The sequence below is a fragment of the Amblyomma mixtum genome, chromosome 7 (genome assembly GCF_055824585.1).
Source record: "Amblyomma mixtum isolate Tamu chromosome 7, ASM5582458v1, whole genome shotgun sequence".
NCBI classification, from domain to species: Eukaryota; Metazoa; Arthropoda; class Arachnida; order Ixodida; family Ixodidae; genus Amblyomma; species Amblyomma mixtum.
Genome location: NC_143018.1, coordinates 39,402,816 through 39,422,391, shown reverse-complemented (window position 1 = coordinate 39,422,391; position 19,576 = coordinate 39,402,816). Strand labels below are relative to the sequence as shown.

The window sequence follows — 19,576 nt, the reverse complement described above, 5'->3', positions numbered from 1 at the left end:
GCGCACGCGACCATGCGGTGGAGTCCGCACGGGGAGAACGCATATATCTCCCCATTAAAACCCCACAACATCAATATATTTGGGTGCATTGGCTCATGGCAGCCAGTAAACAGCAGCTCAAGGACAGACATTGAAAGACCGGGCCAGGGCTTCCCTCACCAGTATTTGTCGATCATCCAGCTTGGTTTGCACTTTTTCGAGTATCAACAAAGCAGCAAAATTGCACAGAATAAGTATAAAAGCACTCTTCGTGCTTTCCTGTGTTCATCTGTTTTCTATGCGAGAGGCTAGGTAATCTTATTTTTGCATCCCATGTCAGAAACGACAGAATTGAGTCCAAAATACAAAATGTTCTGCCATTTTGGTAGTAATGAAGCATTTTTCTCCAGAGCGTTTCTGTAGTTCTGTCAGTAAGAGAAAAAAACAGCACAATACTAAATACAATTCTGTTGTTACTACGAGCATTTCTGTTGTTTACAAAACATCTGTCGCAACAACAGAAAAGTTTGTTATTTTTTTCAACCAGGACTTTACTGCCGGACGCTTTAGAGCCACACACTGCACCAATGTGCTTCGATTGAGAGAAGAAAGCGCACGCACCTCTTGCCGTAGACCTCGGAGTAGTTGTTGCTCTCACCGCTGTCGAGCGACAGGTACTCCTGAGGCGACGAAGTGTTCATGCGCGAGCAGTACACGTTCACCAGGCGACCCCGCACGTAGAGCTTCTGTTCGCCGTCCTCACGGACGCCAGCCCGCCGCTGAACCTCTGCACAGCTCACTGCAGTGCCTGCAACCAAAGAACAAGGACCACTTGTCAAGCAGTTGAAAAGCTAGAGGTAAAGGCTGAAAGGAAAAGAATGCTTTGAGTGCTCTGTGCTGAGGGACGTTGTTTCAGAGCAAAACCCTGCTTACTAAAAGATTTGGTAACCAAGTAAGCTCATTAACATCTAATGCATATTGCACCAAGAGGCCCAGATTGTCCTTGCTGTGTTATTCACATGCACTTTCAACTAAAAAAAAGGCATCGCGCATATCAGCCAATTCAATCTGTCCTTATCTCCTGGATCCTTATCTTCAATCCCCTTGGGGCTAAATTTTTGCAGGCCCAGACTATTGTCAATTTTCTAGGTTCTTCCTTTTTTTTTCTTCGCACCCGTATCCACACACGGGTATTGGCAGATTTCAGCCATTTCAACAGCTCCCTGTTCACTTAGGTTTGCATCCACAAGGAGGACTAAGCTGCGTTTACAGTTCGGAAATGACTGTCGGGCGTCTTAGTGCAACGGCCTTGGGCCATGCATCAGCTCCAAGTGCCACGTTATTCAACGACATCAAATCAAAGCGTGAAAGGCTCTGAGAAATATTTCAGCATGTTTCACAAACGATTCACTGCCACTAAATCATCCAAGTACAACATCACGGACACGACACACGATACGCGAGGTAGAAACAAGAGTAACTATTAAAAGCTCTATTGCAAGCATGAAAAACCAGTGAGCCTGAATGCAGTCGCTGGCTACTGAAGCCATGACGTTCAATCCTCAACGAACCAAGTCATTAATAAAGACTGCTCACATGGTCGCAAGAAGCACCGCCGCTTTCTCTTGATCCTATTCTTAAGTGCGCTGCTGCAGTGGCTGTTGTTGACTCGCTTGTTACGCTGGTCGTAGCATCGAAGCCGCCTCTTCTGCTTGCCTGACCCGCACGTTGTGGAACACTGCAAACAAAAAGAAGACAAGCCACTTGCTACAGAAAGGGTCTCAAATTTGGCATCAGTACGAATGCCAGGTGCACTGCACTTTATGACACTTATGTACCAACTAAGGGAACTGAGGCTCGAACATGATTTACCAAAAAATATCCAAGCCAGCTGGCCAAAGAAAGAAGCATATCTAGCATGTGTAAAAGTCCTCAGCTGTGGGCACATTCTCTCCTCACCATCCATAGATTCGGAGGACTGGCACAGAAAAAAGGAGCAACATGGCATGCGCCAGAACTAAGCACAGTGGCTTGTATATTTCTGAGAAAGGCCATACACTGGCAAGGCATTTCTTCACAGTGGAGTGATGCTCTGCCTATTTTGTGTTTCCTTTTGAAGGAAGTACGTTGACCACACACGCTTTTTTCTGGCCGTCTCAATTTGTTCAGAGCTCGAGACAAACACATAAGCTCACATAAGCCCGAGCATCTTCCAAAGGCAAGTTAAGATGATTGAGCTTTCCACATGCAACACTTCAAGACCAGTGCATCGTTGGCAACAGTAGTACTGCACAATTTAGCTGTCAAGATCATCATAGACAATGTAATTGGCTCAAACTGTGCCTATTCGATCTGACAGCTCATTAGCACTAGAGTGCTTCAGCTCTAGAGCTAATGAGCTGTCAGAGTGCTCTAGAGCTTGAGAGTACTCAAAAAGAGACCTTACATTTGGCCATAGTCCTTCAATGCTTTTATGGTCATGAAACTTCTCCGTAACGCTATGGGAGAGCTTCATATCTTGACCGCGCCTTCCTAGATGTGGCGCTAAGAGTCCTGTGGGGGCTAAAGTGTGGGGGCTTCAACGCGAGGAAGCCAGCGTCTCTACGGCCGCGAGTCTACGGGCGGAATGGGACGCCGGCGGTGCGGCAGCAACTATTTTCTCTTTTCACTTTGCCTTCGTTTGCAAAATATGTACAGTGCACATCACGTGCAAGCCTACGATGGCGAATACTTGCTGCATAACAGGTTGCCGCTACGGCTACGGAGGTATGCAGGAAAAGGCCTCACTGTTTTGTCTGCAGAGCAACGCTGAGCACCGTAAAATATGGAAGCAGGCAATACCCAGACAGGAAAGCGGTGGATTTAGCTCTGACTCCAAGCATGTCCGTGTCTGCGAGAAGCCTTTTGCCCCACGGATTCAGTCTCACGAGTTTGTGATCAATGCAGAAGTGGTGTCGCTGCAATGCGAGAAACTGAAACTCAGGCCCGGCACCGTCCCACAGATATTCGAAGGCCTACCAGCGTATTTGGGCACGAATCTGTGACGATATTTCATTTCAGACAGCTGTACTCTTCAATGTGCTAATGGCTTTTGGTGCGAAAGCACTACTTCAAGGGGTCAAACCCAACCAAGAATCTTGTGGCGTCCCCGAATTTGAGGGAGCAGAAATAAAATAAATAATGCCGCAACTGGAAATTTCGAACCCCCGGCGGCGCAAACGGATCAGCTTCTCTGGCCACTGCATGAGAGCATTGTGCTATCGCAGCAGCCAATCACGCCTCATGTTGTTGTTGCTGCTGTTGCCTCAAAAACAATAGCACATATCCACGGTGGGAGATTGGCCACAGTTTCGTGCAGACCCAAACAGGAAAAAAACTAAACTGCAACACACTCTCGCGCTGCGCGCATTATACACTGTCGTCTTCATCAACATCCACCTTCGGAACGAACACATCAGACTAGCTTAACCTCGATCAGAGCTTAACTTGAGTCTAATATCGTCGCCAGACGTGCCAACAACCCAGCAAAGCAAAACCATGAGCCAAACAGGCTAAACACATGCGTTCGCAAGTCTGCTCAGTTTAACCATGTGGAACCCCTAGTGCTTGTTATTTTTTGTACATGTTTCTCTGTGATTTCTATCATTGCTCAGTTTTGGTTTATTGCGTGGCCACTTACAGCTTGTCTCTTATTTTGGTAGCGCGATGCCAGCAGATGAGAAATGAACAACAAAAATTCACAATTTCCTTGCACTCACCAGTGCCTATGTAGTCACAGCATAACAAAGTGTAAATAAATGGCTTATGTAGCAAGAGTCTTCAGCAGCTGACTTTGCCACCTCCGAATGTGTCAGCAAAAAGAACTGAGATAGCATCATCAAACTACCGGTGCATTCGTCATGTGATCGCTTTTGTAGCACGCACTCCAGTTCTTAAAATGGCGCCATAACGTCTTGTTTTCAGCATTATTGAGATTTCAGTATTTCTCACAAGGTAAACGCCAGCCTTAAGCAGCCTTGTGCACTTAGATGTAAGCGAGGACTCGGCCGAGACAGGCACAACCCAGACACACATAGATATGTTACTGATCACTACACTGGATCTTCCAGAATGACGTTGTAGGAAAGTTGCGGTAAAAATGAATGCGAAGGCTGGACCAGTATACAAAAATTGCTTTTTCGTAAAAAGCAACGAGAGAAAGTAAGCGCCTTAATTGTTTGCCAGAAAACAGCCGCTAACAAGGTTTACTGGCGGCCATCGTCAATCGCACAGGGTTTTTAGTGTCTCGATGTTGCAGCCAAGCTTTCAGGTGATAACCAGTAAAGTAGCATCCATCCTAAGCTCAAGTACCGATCCCCAGAAAGCACAACTACCAAGCGAATATGAGCCTGTTGGCTAGAAAACAGCCGCTTCGAGCAGGGCTCGCACAGAGACTTGTGCCCCCTCGCCAACAGCCGCGCCACTAGCAGTGCACACTGTCCCTATAAGAAACTTTGGCCGGAATTTCATGACCAAAAAAAACATTGAAGGACTATGATTTGGCTCATCGATATCGGGTTCTGTTTTTTTATGCGGCTGGTTCTTTCACACAGTCGACTTCCAGCGTAAAGCACCCTAAGCAACCACAAATATCCGTCATACGTCATACGTCCAAGCTAAATCCTAACATCCTGCGCTGAGATTGGACGTCCATCGGACGCACGAAAAAAATTTGGTTTCGGATATCCTTCGTACGTCCGTCAGAGGTACGGACAGTGTCCACTTTTGTATATCCACATGAGACGAGGCGTACGTCTGAAAGATATACGGCTGAGTATTTTCCCAGACCATGAGTATGGTCGCCTTTTTTCACCAGAAAGTTCACACCTTTTGTGTATGTATACTGTGCATACCATGCAGTTTGCTTTTTTAACCACAGAAGATTAATTCCGCAAATCTCCTTTCAAGAAATTATTTGCATCAGTTGAAGGGTTTGACGCGAAGACGTTTGTAAATTGGTACAATTCCACTCCTACCTGCAGTGCAAGAGCCACCAACGAGCTAAATTAATTTAAGGGGAGAAGCAGGTGTTGCACAATTTTGCAGTAACTCAATAATAGTTCTATATTTAGAAAGCTTCCACAAAATAGTGGAATTGTGTGACATGTCCGCTGCTTTAATCACTAAACTTGCCATTGGAATCATTTGTAAATTCAAAACTCTGGCATATTCTGCTATCATCATCACAGACATCAATTCTCTGTCAGTCCAATCCAATCCATCAGTACGGCTCCGTAGCACCGCTGTTAATTGGTTGCGCAGTGTTGTGCTGCTTTATATCCCTGTTATTATAATGCGTAGTGATATGCTTGGGGATTGGGACTGAGGATTCACCGCATGAGGATGAATTGGGCAGAATACAACGGGAAGCCTTCAAGAGAATCAGCAAACCTGAAGGTTTATTTTACATATTTACAAAATAACAAGGAGATCAAAAGTCAGAAATGAAGCACTCTGAAACACGCCAGACTGCGGCTTAAATATTGTGGATAGTCCCCAGGCACCTAGCGAGGGAATCCAGTAGCTGGTCGAGCATCCAATGGGCCTTTAGCCTCTTCATAGGCTCCGCCGCCACTACGTGACCGTGCACACCGCACAGAAACAAACACAGGCAAGAAGGAATCCTGGCGCCTTGCAGTCACGGACTGTGGTTTCCCGCGGGCCGACCAGGCCCAAAGGGTCGTTGGCTCCTTATGCGGCGATTCTGTCCGTGGGAGACACGAGTTCTGACAGCTCACGCTGGTGAACTGTTCAGGGGGAAGGACAAATTAGCCGTGTCCACCGTGTCCACCCGGGCCACTCAGGTGCAAGCGGGCGGTGGGTTGGCATCGCTGCCACCTCCACCGCTCAGTGCCTCCTTCGCCGGTCCACATGAGAGCGCTGTGCGGGAGAAGCGCCGCATTCCGCATCACCGGCGAAGAGGATTAGATGCCTTTGTTCACAGCGATGCTGTCGCCAGAAGCCGCCCCACGCCGACGTTTCTTGTGTCTTCTCTGAACTACAGCGCCTTTGATCAAGGTAGCTCGATGGCGCCTGCCTGGCTCATCTGTTACTGCTGTCTGGGCCTCCGATCACAACAGTGGCTACGTTTGGTCTGTGGACAAAAGTGGTATGTAACTTAAGCAATTCGAAAGACGCAGATAGCGCCTGAAGCTCTTCTGGAATGCTGAAATGCCATACTGTGCCGACCTTGGATTAAAGAAGGTTTAGTGTGATTGCCTATGAAGATATGTACTGTACACTGCTTGGAACTTACTTTTAGGACAATGCAGCATGATCATATAACATTTGTTCGCCAGAATGTGGGAGCAGTAAGCGCGAGGAGATGGCTTGCACAAGTGTGCTGTTCTCACACTTTCGGGAGACTACACCCCACAGCTGCGAGAGCCCTCAACTCGCGCAGCTAATTCCCACTCCTCTGCTAAGCTGTGGGATGGAGTATTTTCGCATCTTGTTAATTTTTAAGGCACCGCTAGGTTCATTGTTCCTATAAAGAGTGCCAACGCTCGAAAGGCAGAACAGAGGGAGCACGTGTAGTTTGTAGTGGTTTGCAAAGGAAGCTTTGCGGTTTTCTGTACAGTGCTCTTCAGGTAAGTGCCCTTAAGGCTACGAATTGACGGTTGTAAAACATAAAATCATGAGAGTAAATGAAGTACAGATACATTGCCAAATATGCTGTGGAAAAGTGAGCTGTCATTGACTTGTACTTATTGAGGTGTTTGCTAAAGTGCACTGTCTGTTGTACTTGCAGCACTAAACACTTCTGTTAATTGGTTCCAATGTTTTTATTTAGGCTACTGCATTTTGGCATTTGTTGCACATGACTTATGTTTGTCGTTTTCTTTGTTCAGAAATCCTTTGGGTGGTATGGTTATGGATGTGCATTCCAAGCTTGTCATGTGTGAAGACTCAAATTTTAAAAATTTGACGAACATAACCCATTGCTCTGCTGATGTACCATCAACCACAATAAAATGTGCCCGCTATGCATTGCCTAAGTGAAAAAAGTGCATTGCCTAAGTGAAAAAAGCACGCATGCACCATATAGGTGGATATCCGAGAAAGATCTTGCAACGGACGCCCTCAACTGGACATCTGTCAGCGGGAGAAACGTACACCTTTGGCCTCTTGTCGAACAACGAACTCCGTCCAGTGGTTGTTTGTGGATGTTCAGCGGACGTCGAGAAAATCCGAAACGGACCTCTGTCATCCGTCTGAAGGATATCGGTGGTTGCTTGGTACTCTCGCATGCTCTAAAAATGAAGTCACAATGAACGAGCAGTCTCGGTAATGTGGGTACTTCTAACCAACCACAGCGCGATGCCGCACAGCGATGACGCATGACGGCATGCTCGACTGAATGCAGCCGGCGAGGCAGCGAAGTGTCTTTGTGACAGTGTTTTGATTTTCGTTTACTAGAGTTCCTAAGTAAAGTCCCCTGCAAGCTTCAAGCTTCAAGCCAACAAAGTTTATCAGCGCGTGATGGAGCCTTGTAACGTTTCTTCACGATGCGAGCACCAGCGATCAACCTGCTAAAATCAATGACTGCACCATCGGCTTTTACAAGCATGAAAAAGGCTTAACATGGTGCGCCTTCAGCTGTGTCCTTGTGCCTGTATTTTTTAGATACACCAATCCATCTCCATTTCTGTCCTGTGCATGTGCAGTGGTGGCGTTTGTGAATACAGTGCAAAAAATCTGGGGCAATACTTTCTTTCCTCATAGTGGCAGTGTCAGCTGGCGAAATAATTTCATAATGACCGCGATAACCAAGCCCAAAAGTGGTGTCACGATGACGATCAAACAGCTAGTTTGTCACCGTGTACTTTAAGGATGGAATGTAGATGTGCTCTGATGGGACAGGTGTGATGTGGAAAAAGGTGCCGAACCCAACGGGTGCCAACTGAAGGCATTTAGGCTCTGCTTCGGTCACATAACCCCTCCACTTGCTTCGTGTAAGTTCGTCTCGGCGGCTCAGACTCCAATTCAAAATTTAGACCCGATCTGCGGGTTCTGGGCCAGAGGCGCAGAGTGACCAGTCGCAGACAACATTTATCGGAACGCCTTCATTGATGACAACACTGGGCTCATTCCTGCACCTTCAGCTGCACTATCCATGTCACCTTTCTCACCACCTACTGCAGCAGCACCAAGTTGCCTCGGCCAGAAATATAGCTACTACGCCACTACTCTGCCTCACGACACCCGCAGTGGCACATTTTTAAACTGCTAAAGTTCAGTGAATTTGAGGTAAACTTTAAGAAGCGAATCGAAATCCAGAGGCAGCCGGCGGAAAAACAAAAATTAATGGAGGTTATGGAAATTATTCCAACACTGAACTTAACAGAAGGCACTAAATAAAAGCTAACCAAGCAGCTGGACAGCAAGACTTCCCACTGCAAATCTGATGGACTCACCGGTGTCCACGGTCCAGGCCTCCAAAAGACTCCCTCACCGCAGTGACCGACCATGCAGGAGCGTGAGTTTGGCGGCTTTTCCTGGCTTGAGCAATACTGTGAACCCTTGCGTTCGCGGCCGCCGTGGTAGAATGGGGAGTACTCGGCCTCACGGGCGCTGAGGCGCTCAGCCGCGCTGGGCGTCAGCGGGGTTGGGTCCACCCAGCCATACGCATTCACCTTGTGACAGGTCACCGAGCGCTTCTGGAATCCCTCGCCGCACGTGCGACTGCACTGCAAGTGCCAAACACAACACCAGAGAACGAGGTCAACTTTGGTGCTGTGGCTGCCAGAAAGTGAACACAGACTTCGGGGATTTCAAGCACAGCATCACATCTTATGCTCTTTTACTACAGCTGAAGCCCTAGACGCATGTGGCAATAATTTGCAGCAGAACCACTGCCGTTCAGGTTCTGGATACACAGATTTTCAGCATTGCCCGGACATGGCAGATAAAACTAGCCAATAGCAGAAGAGCCATTGTCGGTATCTGATTTCGATCTATTTGCGAGTGAAGTTCCTTTTTCTCACGTGGTTTCAGAGAAGAAGCTGCCGATGCTCGCTTCGTGTGCTGTGCAATGTCAGTGTACGTTAAAGAGCCCCAGGTGGTCGCAATTATTTGAAGCCCTCCACTACGGCTTCCCCCATAACCTGAGTCACTCTGGGACGTTAAACCTCGTAAAAAATAAGTAAAAAAAGGTATATAGATGTGAGATCCTTTGCTGTTGCTTTTTTAGGTCCCCACAATAATTAAACACACATCTAGCATGGAATTCCTCTTTGCAGTTACAAAGACAACCCACACACACAGAAGGATTTTAGAAGGGAATCCTTATCAAAGAACACACAACAAGTTTTTCTGTCATCACAACAGGTTTTCCTGTAGTCTGTTGGGACCCGACAACGAAACTTTTTGTTGTAACAACAAGATTTTCTGCAGTAATGCGCAGTTCCTTGTCATAGCGACACAGCACTTCTGCTGCAACAACAAATGACTTTGCAATACTACAGAAAAATCTGTCAATACAGCAGGACGATAGCTTTTGCTATAATATGGGACCAGCTCTGTCACATTTTCCGACTGGGATGGGTGTCTTGAGTCTCTGAAAAAAAAATCAACAATGTCTTCATCACATGCAACGAAAATGTGGAGCTCCCATAAGACCCAGGAACTCTTGTCCAATCGGAGCATATGCGCGCAGTCCCAGCATCATTCCGGGCTCCTCTGCAATGATTCAAAGCGAATCCACGAGCAAGCAATGTGCAGTACATAGCTCTTGGTGCAGCAGGATGTACTGGCTGTAATGCACCTTATGATTCCATACAAGGATAAGGTCAACTGACATGCGTCCATCATGCAAAACCAACTCGCCAGCAGTTCCTGCTTTCTAGGTACACACGTCACGACCAAAGCAAAGTCAGCAGGGATATGGGGAGTGCGCACCTCAGACCAGTCTGACGTCCTCCACACAAAGGGGCAAGGCTGGGCGGCACAGTTGCGCACCACTTTGGGTCTCCTCTGGGTGGCGCAGTAACGCTCAGGAGCCTGCCGCTCACTCCGGTCCACGCAGATGACGAAACGCGTCTGCCGGCCGCCTCCACAAGTCACCGGGCACTGGCCACAGGGAAGAGAAGGAAACAAAGGAACAGACTAAGGCTGTGTGTCGTGCAAGCCATGGGCATGCAAAGCTCTGCAAAGCAATGCAAAATTTGCTGCCAAGTACTGCAACTCAACTGGAAGTAAAACTCTTCTTTGTACGGTTCATGGAAGAAGTAATATGAAGACCGCGTGACCAACACGGAAAAAGAAAAACAAACAATGGCTCAGTTGTCATACAAAAAGGCAGGCTTGATGCGAAATAGACTCAGCTGTAATGGTGCTGGTCTCATCGTTTACATGTCCCCGTTGGTGGTGTCATCTTCGTATTACTTTCAACAGGAACTAGTGCCAGTTGCGCCTGCTTTTCCATATCGGGAGCACCAAGATACCCACGAATATGAAGGCTGCTAAGCAAAAGCTTCAGAAAGCTGAAGCATATTATAAATACTGCGGCAAAATGACAGAAGATCGGGCCCACAAAACCTACAGAGGTTAGCATAGTGCAATCGATTGTCTAGACTTGTGAACGTAATTTTTTTTAAAATTCAAGTAGTAAGTATTGCTCGGGATCTCTAAACTATGAAGCCATAAGCGAGAGTAGCAAATGCTTTTGGCACAGTATTTTCAGACTCTAGGTGCATAGTTTGCCAGGATAATAATGTAGCTGCAAAAGATGCAGTGCCTCCAAAGGTGGCATTCAAAATTTCTTGAAAAGATAGCCGAGCTAGTGATGTAGGCCTTCTCGAAAAAAGGCATCTTAATCACAGAAAAAAAAAATTTAAAGTAGGTAAAGAAAACTGTGCTTTGGCACGTACAGCTCAATTCTGACCTGTGCACGGACTCCAGTTGGCCATCATCTAATGGCCTGACTCGCAGCAGAAGGCTTGTGGCGAAGCATGCTTAGAAGCATGAAGCAAATTCTCAAAGGTAAACATGCATGCCCCCCAGAAAGGCACTATGCCCTATACACTATGATATGAAGCAGGTCTTCCTTTTGGAATGTATGCCTGCTTGGAATTCTCATCGAAGTGCGGCAGCCGCAGCGTACGTGGGGTGAAAGGGCGACAGGACTCACGGGGCTCCACCGCTTCTTCTTCCAGCGGTAGTGGCAGGTGCGCAGGTTGCAGGTGCGCACCTGTGTTTCGGGTCGCTTGCCGTGGCACTCCAGGTGGCTCACCTCGAGACCGCGGCGCATGCAGCGGGCCACTCGCTTCTGCGTGCCGTTGCCACACGGCATAGAGCACTGGGCGGGAAAACGGCACTCACATTAATTTACGAAAAAGAAGAGAAACAGCGAGAGACTTAAAAAAAACTTTGAGTCTCTTTAACCACATTCTTAGCATTTAGTTGCCAGCTATCGTACCTACATTGAATGTCTAATATTGTTATTCTGATTTTACCCCCCCACCTCTGGTTGGAACTGATTCCATTGCTCTCATATGTTATGCATGGAGTATCACCACCTAGAATGTTCAAGTATATTCTATTAGGTTATACTAATCCGACCCACTAATTCAGCAGAATCCAACCGCCGCCCTACTATAGAAAGCTGTATGATGCGAAAACCATACAGGCTTGGCCATACAAATGTCATACAATTCTTAATATTATTGTATGGCACTTGTATGAAGAGTGCATGATATTGTAAAAATGCAAGACATTCATAAGACATTTGAATGATAATTGCAGAACATGTATGAAGTTTTATGAGGTTGTTGCATCATACTGGTTTTTTCACTGGTGTGGTCCCCACTAATTCATCTACATCCACCCTTCCAGAATTTTAGGGATCCTTTGGCGTTTTCTTTTGGGGTGGGCCAGCTTCAAAATTTTGCGGTCCTCAAATTTTCTTGACCCTGATGACATCATGACCTTTTCAACCAATTAGGAAATTTCCTGACAGAGAAGACAAAAAGTTTTCATGAGATGACAACCTGAATGCTATCGCAAAAAACTTAATGCAACCATACAAGACAAACAGGATGTCCTTCGTCTTGTTTCGTTGCACTCAGTTTTTCCCAGTCTTTCTGTTCAGCAAAACGGAGAATGAGAATGCTTGATCTCGAACATCTGAGCTGTAAACCTAGTCTAACCTACTGAAGAGAACCAATCACCTGCCAGTTTCTCATGACATTGGATACCTGCATCATTTGGCTGTTGCTGAAGGCCACTGTATAATGTTTTGATGATTCCAGCTCACTGCGGCATCCCGCCCTATGAGAGACCAGACGAAGTGGCCTGCAAAGGTCTACAGCACCGTGACTACAAGCGCATCTTCTTCACAAAATCAGATGCGTCCCAACTCACCAAACGATATACCCAGGATGAAAAGAACCGCCTCTGGAACTTTCCAAGTCATCATAACCCCTTCCTCTATTCCATCGACCCACAGCTCAAATCAAGACTACCACTCGAGCTTCCGCGTCATCTAGAAACAGTTCACCATTGCCTTCGTCTCAATGTCGCATTTACGAACAGTCTACGATACTATTTCAAGCAAGCAGACAGTACGTATTGTGACAACTGCGGCTCAGTTGAGTCTGTCCTTCATATTCTCTTCACATGTCCAGCGTATGCCAGCGAACGTGCGCACTATGAACATTGCATGCAGTCCATCACCCAAGTGCCACTCACAGTGAACTCTATATTAGGTCCTTTAGGCTGCTACAGACAGCAGCGATGTGCAGTGTTATTCTTATTTGCCCATATAGAGGCTACTGGTGTTTTAGACAAACTCTAAACTGCCGAACATTTGATCACCCCGCTGTACATGCACAGAACTTGACTTCAGTCTCATCCAAGGAAGCCATCATGTGGAGAACTATTGCATTGCAACCCTCTTCAATGATCGCACTTTTTTCTACCACCCTCCTTCCATCTATTCCCTCCCCTACACAGAGTAGCATGTCAGCGAATATACACGCCGGCTAAAATCTGTTTTGCATTAAAGAGCTCTCTCTCTCTGAGCTGTATTTCCTGGACGTGTTCCTGACTGCACACGCAGTGTCTAATGATAGCACCTGGTTTGAAATGGGTGGAACGTGAGCATGTGCAACTTCATTCAGGGGGCAGCAGCGTCTTGCCTTGCAGTAGCCGCAGTTTTTGACGGCTGCTTTTGTAGTCCGGAGCACACAGCCATAAGGCCATATTGCCCGAGCTGGGCAAACTGCTACAAACTCCTGCAGGCATCATATTGTTGTTACGCTAATGGCAGGGGTATAAGGTTAACGTTACAGGAGAGAGTCACAACCCACCTGTGACCAGGGTGAGAGCTGCCACCGAGGGCACTCCCGCAAGGTGCAGTCCTTGATGTGTTCGGGCGGGTCGCCCTCGCAGTTGGCGTATGGCGCCGCCTGGTGTGAGCTGTCGATGCACTCCACGCTGCGCTTCATCACGCCGCTGCCACATGTGACCGAACACTGCACAGGACGCAGGCGCCCAACATTATGCAATATGCTCTCACGCCATGGATTCTGCAGCATGATAGCGCTTGAGGAAATTTCAAAAGCGACATCTTGAGGACAACTCCATTTAATTGTTTCAGAATTTTTCAGAGATCATCATTTGTCTGTGAACGGTGGCATAGCTTAGCCTTAAACAGCCTTAAACTTGAGAGATCATAGCAGTGTTCTTGTGAAAGAGGCCAGTGGCAGTGATAACCATATTGCATTTTTCATCTTTTCAAGTTCAGTGTTAGGTGAAAGTACCCTTAGAACGAGGCAATATATTGACAGAGGCCAGCATCAATTCCTCCTCAGTGTCACTTTGAACTGAGGCCTCCTATCGCCATTAATTTTACAGGTGAGTACATGCAGAATGCATTAAACAGCAGTACTCTGCTTAAACACACATATAGAGAGGTCGTCCAATACTGAAATATTTCAAGCATTGAACAAGTTCAAGAAGTTGTTGCAAGCCTATTTCATTGTGTTAAAGACACCCCTATTCTTTGCAACAAATCATGAAATTCTGGGTTTTGTTTATGCAAAGTCAGTGAATGATGCCTAAACTGAGTAAGTACAACACTTTTGCATATCCAAAAACTCATTCAGCAAGCATGCAAAAATATGCACACACTACAAGGGCTCAAGAAGAAGAAGCTCGAGAAAGAAGCTGCATAAGCCGTGCTTGATGGAAATGAATTTACCATACTGGCAAAATGGTCAAAGCTGGCAGAAAAACCACTTGTACCTACAGTCTGTACTGGAAGCACCAAAATTACCGGTCCAGCAAAAAAACGATTGCTAATTACAGATTGTCACCTTTCCATTAATGCTAATACTATCCAGAAAAAAAATCTTGCAAGCACTTCCACAGCTATATCATTTGAGTTTTGAAAGATTCGCTGGTACTCTAGCTTACAGTCACCCAATTACGACGTTCAATGCTGTTGAAATGTTTGCTTTGATGAGGCCATATATATATATATATATATATATATATATATATATATATATATATATATATATATATATATATATATATATATATATATATGGCCTCGTATTTTTTTACAATATATATGCCTTGAATGACTTCATCCACTATTTCTTTGTTCATTCTGATGAACCTCTGAACATGTTTTGCATACTCTAAGTGCAATTGAACCTATTTACAAGTTACATTATTCAAACTGACATTACATTATTACTTTACATTATTACATACCATTATTTGAACTGACTGCACCTCACTCAGTATTAACTACATGTATGGGGCCATATGAATAATGTTAAAAGACGACGGCAGGGCTAAATAGCCTCATCTCCACCGTGACAGATACTGCAGTGCCAGTTCTGGCTTTAGCGCAATCAAATATGGCTGGCTTCACATCACAAGTGGCCTGGTTTGGTGCTACTGTATATATACTGTTGCATGGTGTCTCGTTTACCAGACTGATTGACCATGGACCCCCCATAATGGCTAAACGTGCTGGATAACTTTGTTATGTGTGCTGTATTTCAAATCCAGTGGGGTGTCACACTAGAATACGTCTTACACCTAGAAAGAAATGAAACGGCGCAAGGTTTAGATGCCAAAATCAATGCGTCTAAAGCATGCATGGCGCATTTTGTCAAACTTATTCGACAGTTACAGCAACTTGATTTTAGAGAATCAAACTCTATTTTCTATGCTATGTCCACTTTTTGTGGTAGTTGACAGCCCTTATGCAAAGCATCAAGTCATTCAAAACTGAAGAAAACCATTAATGTGGTAGCAGCTGATGCTAATCACCTCAAGATTTCTAAACATACCTTAAAAACCCAACCAAATAAGCTGACCAATTATTGCACTCCAGGCAAAGCCTTACCCCCCCCCCCCCCGTTTGAACTGAAACTCATGTTCTACATCCAAATGAACTTGACAGCAAATAGATGCATATAGCAATGGCTTAAAAGTCTGAGAGTGCTAAAAAGCTTCAGTGCTTGCTGAAGGAAGATGACAAGCAACTACAAGGCAATGTAAATGTAAATACCTCACCACTCCAGGTGTCAAGTCACAGACCAAGTTGCTTGCAAGCATCATGGCCCATACAGTTACAGTTCTCACAAACAAGTGATGAGAGAATGAAATCCAGTTCTTGTTAGTACAGGCTCAAGAATGAACTTTTCGTTTGATTATGCTTCATGTTGACTCGAAAGCTCAAGTACAGTAAGAAAACCTCAAAACACACTAACAGCACTTTAGCATGCCTACAGTAATTGTTCATCTAATCCAGAAACTCAGAGGCTATATAAAACAAGGACAGCTGTTGCAATGCATACACGCCCCTATCAGTAATGATTTTCAAATCAATGATTTCAATGTTGTCAGCAAAAATGTGCTCAAACATACATTTACAAAACTTACAAACAGCTGCTATGACAACATAAGTCAGATATTAACAAACTCACTGTTTATATAAAAAGACACTACTGATCCAAAAAGTATAAAAAGAAACCATTAGTGACCAATATAACCACATGCACCATGCCCCTTGCACACTGTCTCGCCAGCTTTCTCAACACACACTGGCGTCACTGGTCGCGGCAGCATCTTAGAGCGCTGCCAAGTTTGCCGAACGAACCACTGCCGCCGGCTTGCCTACCAAAACACAAACACGCGGTGCCGTTACTGGTGCACAGCATCTTATTGCACTGCCAAAGCGTGTACTGCAGACGGCAGGGATGCCGATGGCGTGGAGCTCAGTAAAGAGCTAAGAAAAGGCCCAAAAGAAAGTTCGAATGCCATGTTAGTCGATCAACGAACGCTCCAAACCACAAATGTTTAAGGCGGCAGGCAGGTGCGTCACATACCGGAGCAGTGCAGTAGAAGAAGGTAGAAGTGAGAAATTCGCCACCGGAGACGGCATACCGAAAGCGAATTCGACTTAACACGATAGACCACGTGAGTGGTAAATGCCTGCCTTTCGTTCTTACGAAGTTTGGCACACACATTCAACATCCGCAGTGCTGCAGATGTTGAGTGTGTCTGCCAAACTCCGTAAGAACGAAAGGCAGGCATTTACCACTCACGTGTTCTATCGTGCTCCTTCGACACGATGCACCGAATTCGCTTTCGGTACACTGTCTTCGGTGATGAATTTCTGGATGATGCACGCTAACAGCCGTAATCCACTTCCAATGCATGGAAAGATTGGCGTTGCTATTACGTGCGATAAGGCTCTCTCGCCATTTTCCTTTGAGTCGGTATATGATGCACTCGTAGGCGACATCAAACTTGAGTGCTGCCGTACAATATTCCAACGGCTCTGCACATAATTAGACGACAGTTCGATTAAATGTTACTGAGAACGACCACTGACATTCAGAAGACATGACTCGCCGCACGGCTGAGCAACATAAGAAGTTTTGTTTTTACGGCGAGGCCTATAAAGTGCATGGACGACGCGGTGACGACACGGTGACGACGCGGTGAAACTCCGTTATTGCCGTCAAAAAAGAGCAAATGGAAACGGCCAAAACACATTGTTGGAATCAAAAGGGATCCCACTGGTTCCAATAAATGCAGTTGTGTTTTGGCTAGTTCAAATTCACTTTTTTTGACTGGTATGTTCACATTGGTCTTCTCTGATAATCATTTTTGCGGCTCCCTTGTAAAAGAAAAAAAAGCACATGAAAAATTCTTGTGATAACAATGACAGCAACTGTCGTAGGGAAGCCCAACATTGTGCTGCTTTTGTTCGTAAACTTCTACGCAACTTTCCACACATTGTGTCCTCGTTCCCAGCATCTCATATTCATCCACTTCGTTTTCCTGCTTGAAAAGTGACCCAGTCATCACATTCATGCACTTTTGTTCCTGTTTCTTGCCCGGAGTGTCGACCCTTGCTCCACAACCATGATCGCGTTACCTTCACAGAAATATAGAATTCAAATCTGCCTTATTTTTTTATAACTGAATGTTTGAAGTATGTGAGGATCAAGTGATGGATGCATGACTACCATGAAAATATGCGCAGCAGTGCAGTGTCATATGCACATATGCGTTCTGTTCATACCAGGGTTCAAGGATGTAGAAACTGGCAAAACGCCAAAACCATGGATGTATCAGCGAGGTTCGGTTGCAGTATGTTAGCAAAATATAAAAGCGTGTCATCAGCAGACTGGGCATGCAAAAGTCAATCACAAAGTCGTAACCGTGTTTGGACAAATTATGCGTTGAGAAATGCGATGTTAACCTTACACTAGACCGGACACGCGGCCAAGCCATCACAAAAATTTACTTATGCTGAACTATGGAGAAAGGTGAGACTGAAAATTAATTTTAACAACAATCTGTCATCATGGCTGCCACTTGTTCTCAATTAACAATCTATTTTACACACAACAGCATACCACTAAACAGTTAAATTACAAACTGCATGCAACCAAAAGCAGAAACATTATTTCCTCTGGATTCTCAAACTTCTAATCTTGCAGCCAATGGTACAATACTACTTCGTTTTCATTTATTGCAATATTTTACTGATTACCAACAGAACTTACCATGGTTTTTCATTATTGAGCAGACTATACATATGCTGAAAATGTCTTCCATGCTGCAAAAATGACTGTTTCTACAGATGATGTCCTTTTCTGCTCCTGTTTCAACACCATCATGATAATTGCTTTTGGTATCAGCTTGTTTATGAAATGGCTCAAAAGCCTGACTTTGCAAACAAAGCTCATAGCAAAAAGAAAGCAATGATTTTATGGAAAAAAGTTTTCATGCAATGGGTACATCTTATTTCCTACGTTATGAGAACTACGGGACACTGCCTACACAAACCTACATCTAACAGATATGGTCTGATATAAACAAAATTCAGGTACAACCCTCTTGATATTCCGGCAACACGCACTCATGCCACAACGGCCACTGATTTGGCTGAATCCGTCTTTCCTACACTGTTCACAAAACAGAATTCTTCCATGCAACACGATGAGTCAGTGTGCACCAGAATCGGCGAAACCACGTGGGAGAGAAGCGCGGCCATACCGAAGACCAGGGTCCAGGCCTCCATCGGAAGGTCGCCGTAGGCGCTGCGCACGAGTGCAGGTTGCAGGCACGCATGGTCTCCGGCTTCGGTTGTGAACAGTGCGCGTCCGCGAAGCCAATGGCACCCTGGCAGACCACGTGACGTGTCTGCTGGCCTCCGCCGCACTCCTGGTCACACTGCAAAGTAAGGAAGGAACAGAATTAGGCTGCTTGAAGTGGGTTCTTCACATTGAACGAAGGCCCCCAATGCTGTCTCGCGGCTTTTGTATCCCTCAGCTGTGACTAGGAGAACATTCTTCTTCAGTATTGCCAATGTATTCAGCAATGACACACCCATCAACGCGTACAGGGTGTTTCACCTAAGAGCGTCAGCAGTTTTTAAAAATAAGCTTACCGATTTAGAAGAGTGCTTTTTGCGGCATAGCATTGTCAGCGGTGCAGTTCATCAGAATACAGATAAGACGTGCTAACTAGAAGGCTGGTTAACTAATACTGAATAGTTAACTTTGTAACTTTTACTGCTAGGGTCCCTATTTATTGAGAGGCTTGTAGATCGCAGAAGCAATACCCATATAAGTTTTTAGATTTTCCAAAATTTCATGCTCGTCGCCACTGCAGTGCAAGCAATTTTGGGGCCGCATGCAGCCGAAATCAAAACCACGGGACCAGAAAGCGCTAGTCATTCCTGCAAGCACGTGTCATACATCGGTGCGGCTGTCACGTGCACTCTCCCGCTAAATGCTACTGCTACCAGTCGGGCACTGCAAAAGAAGCACAGACTCCTCAGGAAGTTCTTTGCCAGAAGCGCAATGAGCATGAGCGTTATTGTGGCTATCGAGGCTGCAGCTAGATAATGGCCAAGTGAGCGACGAATCGGGGAGCCCAGAGCGGGAAACCAGTGCCCACACAAAATGTGGTTCCGGTGGCGTAGACCAGCTGCCGAGATGCTCACAGATCGTGTTCAGTGGAAGCAGCCTCCTTCCTGGCTCTGAAACTACGGTCTACATGCCGAGATATATGG

The 19,576-nt window shown here is 45.7% G+C and overlaps 1 protein-coding gene across 5 annotated transcripts in view; it reads right to left on the bottom strand.

Moving 5' to 3' along the window:
- The window catches only part of AdamTS-A (ADAM metallopeptidase with thrombospondin type 1 motif A), a 394,663-nt gene that overhangs the window by 12,595 nt on the left and 362,492 nt on the right, over positions 1-19,576 (bottom strand). For all 5 annotated transcript variants that reach the window (XM_089552346.1, XM_089552347.1, XM_089552348.1 and 2 more), the window contains 7 exons: positions 18,556-18,732; positions 13,329-13,493; positions 11,150-11,317; positions 9,919-10,089; positions 8,436-8,708; positions 1,576-1,717; positions 601-787 (listed from right to left, as the gene is read on the bottom strand). In XM_089552346.1, coding sequence (XP_089408472.1) covers positions 601-787; positions 1,576-1,717; positions 8,436-8,708; positions 9,919-10,089; positions 11,150-11,317; positions 13,329-13,493; positions 18,556-18,732 — 1,283 coding nt within the window. The remainder of the gene's footprint in view (positions 1-600; positions 788-1,575; positions 1,718-8,435; positions 8,709-9,918; positions 10,090-11,149; positions 11,318-13,328; positions 13,494-18,555; positions 18,733-19,576) is intronic.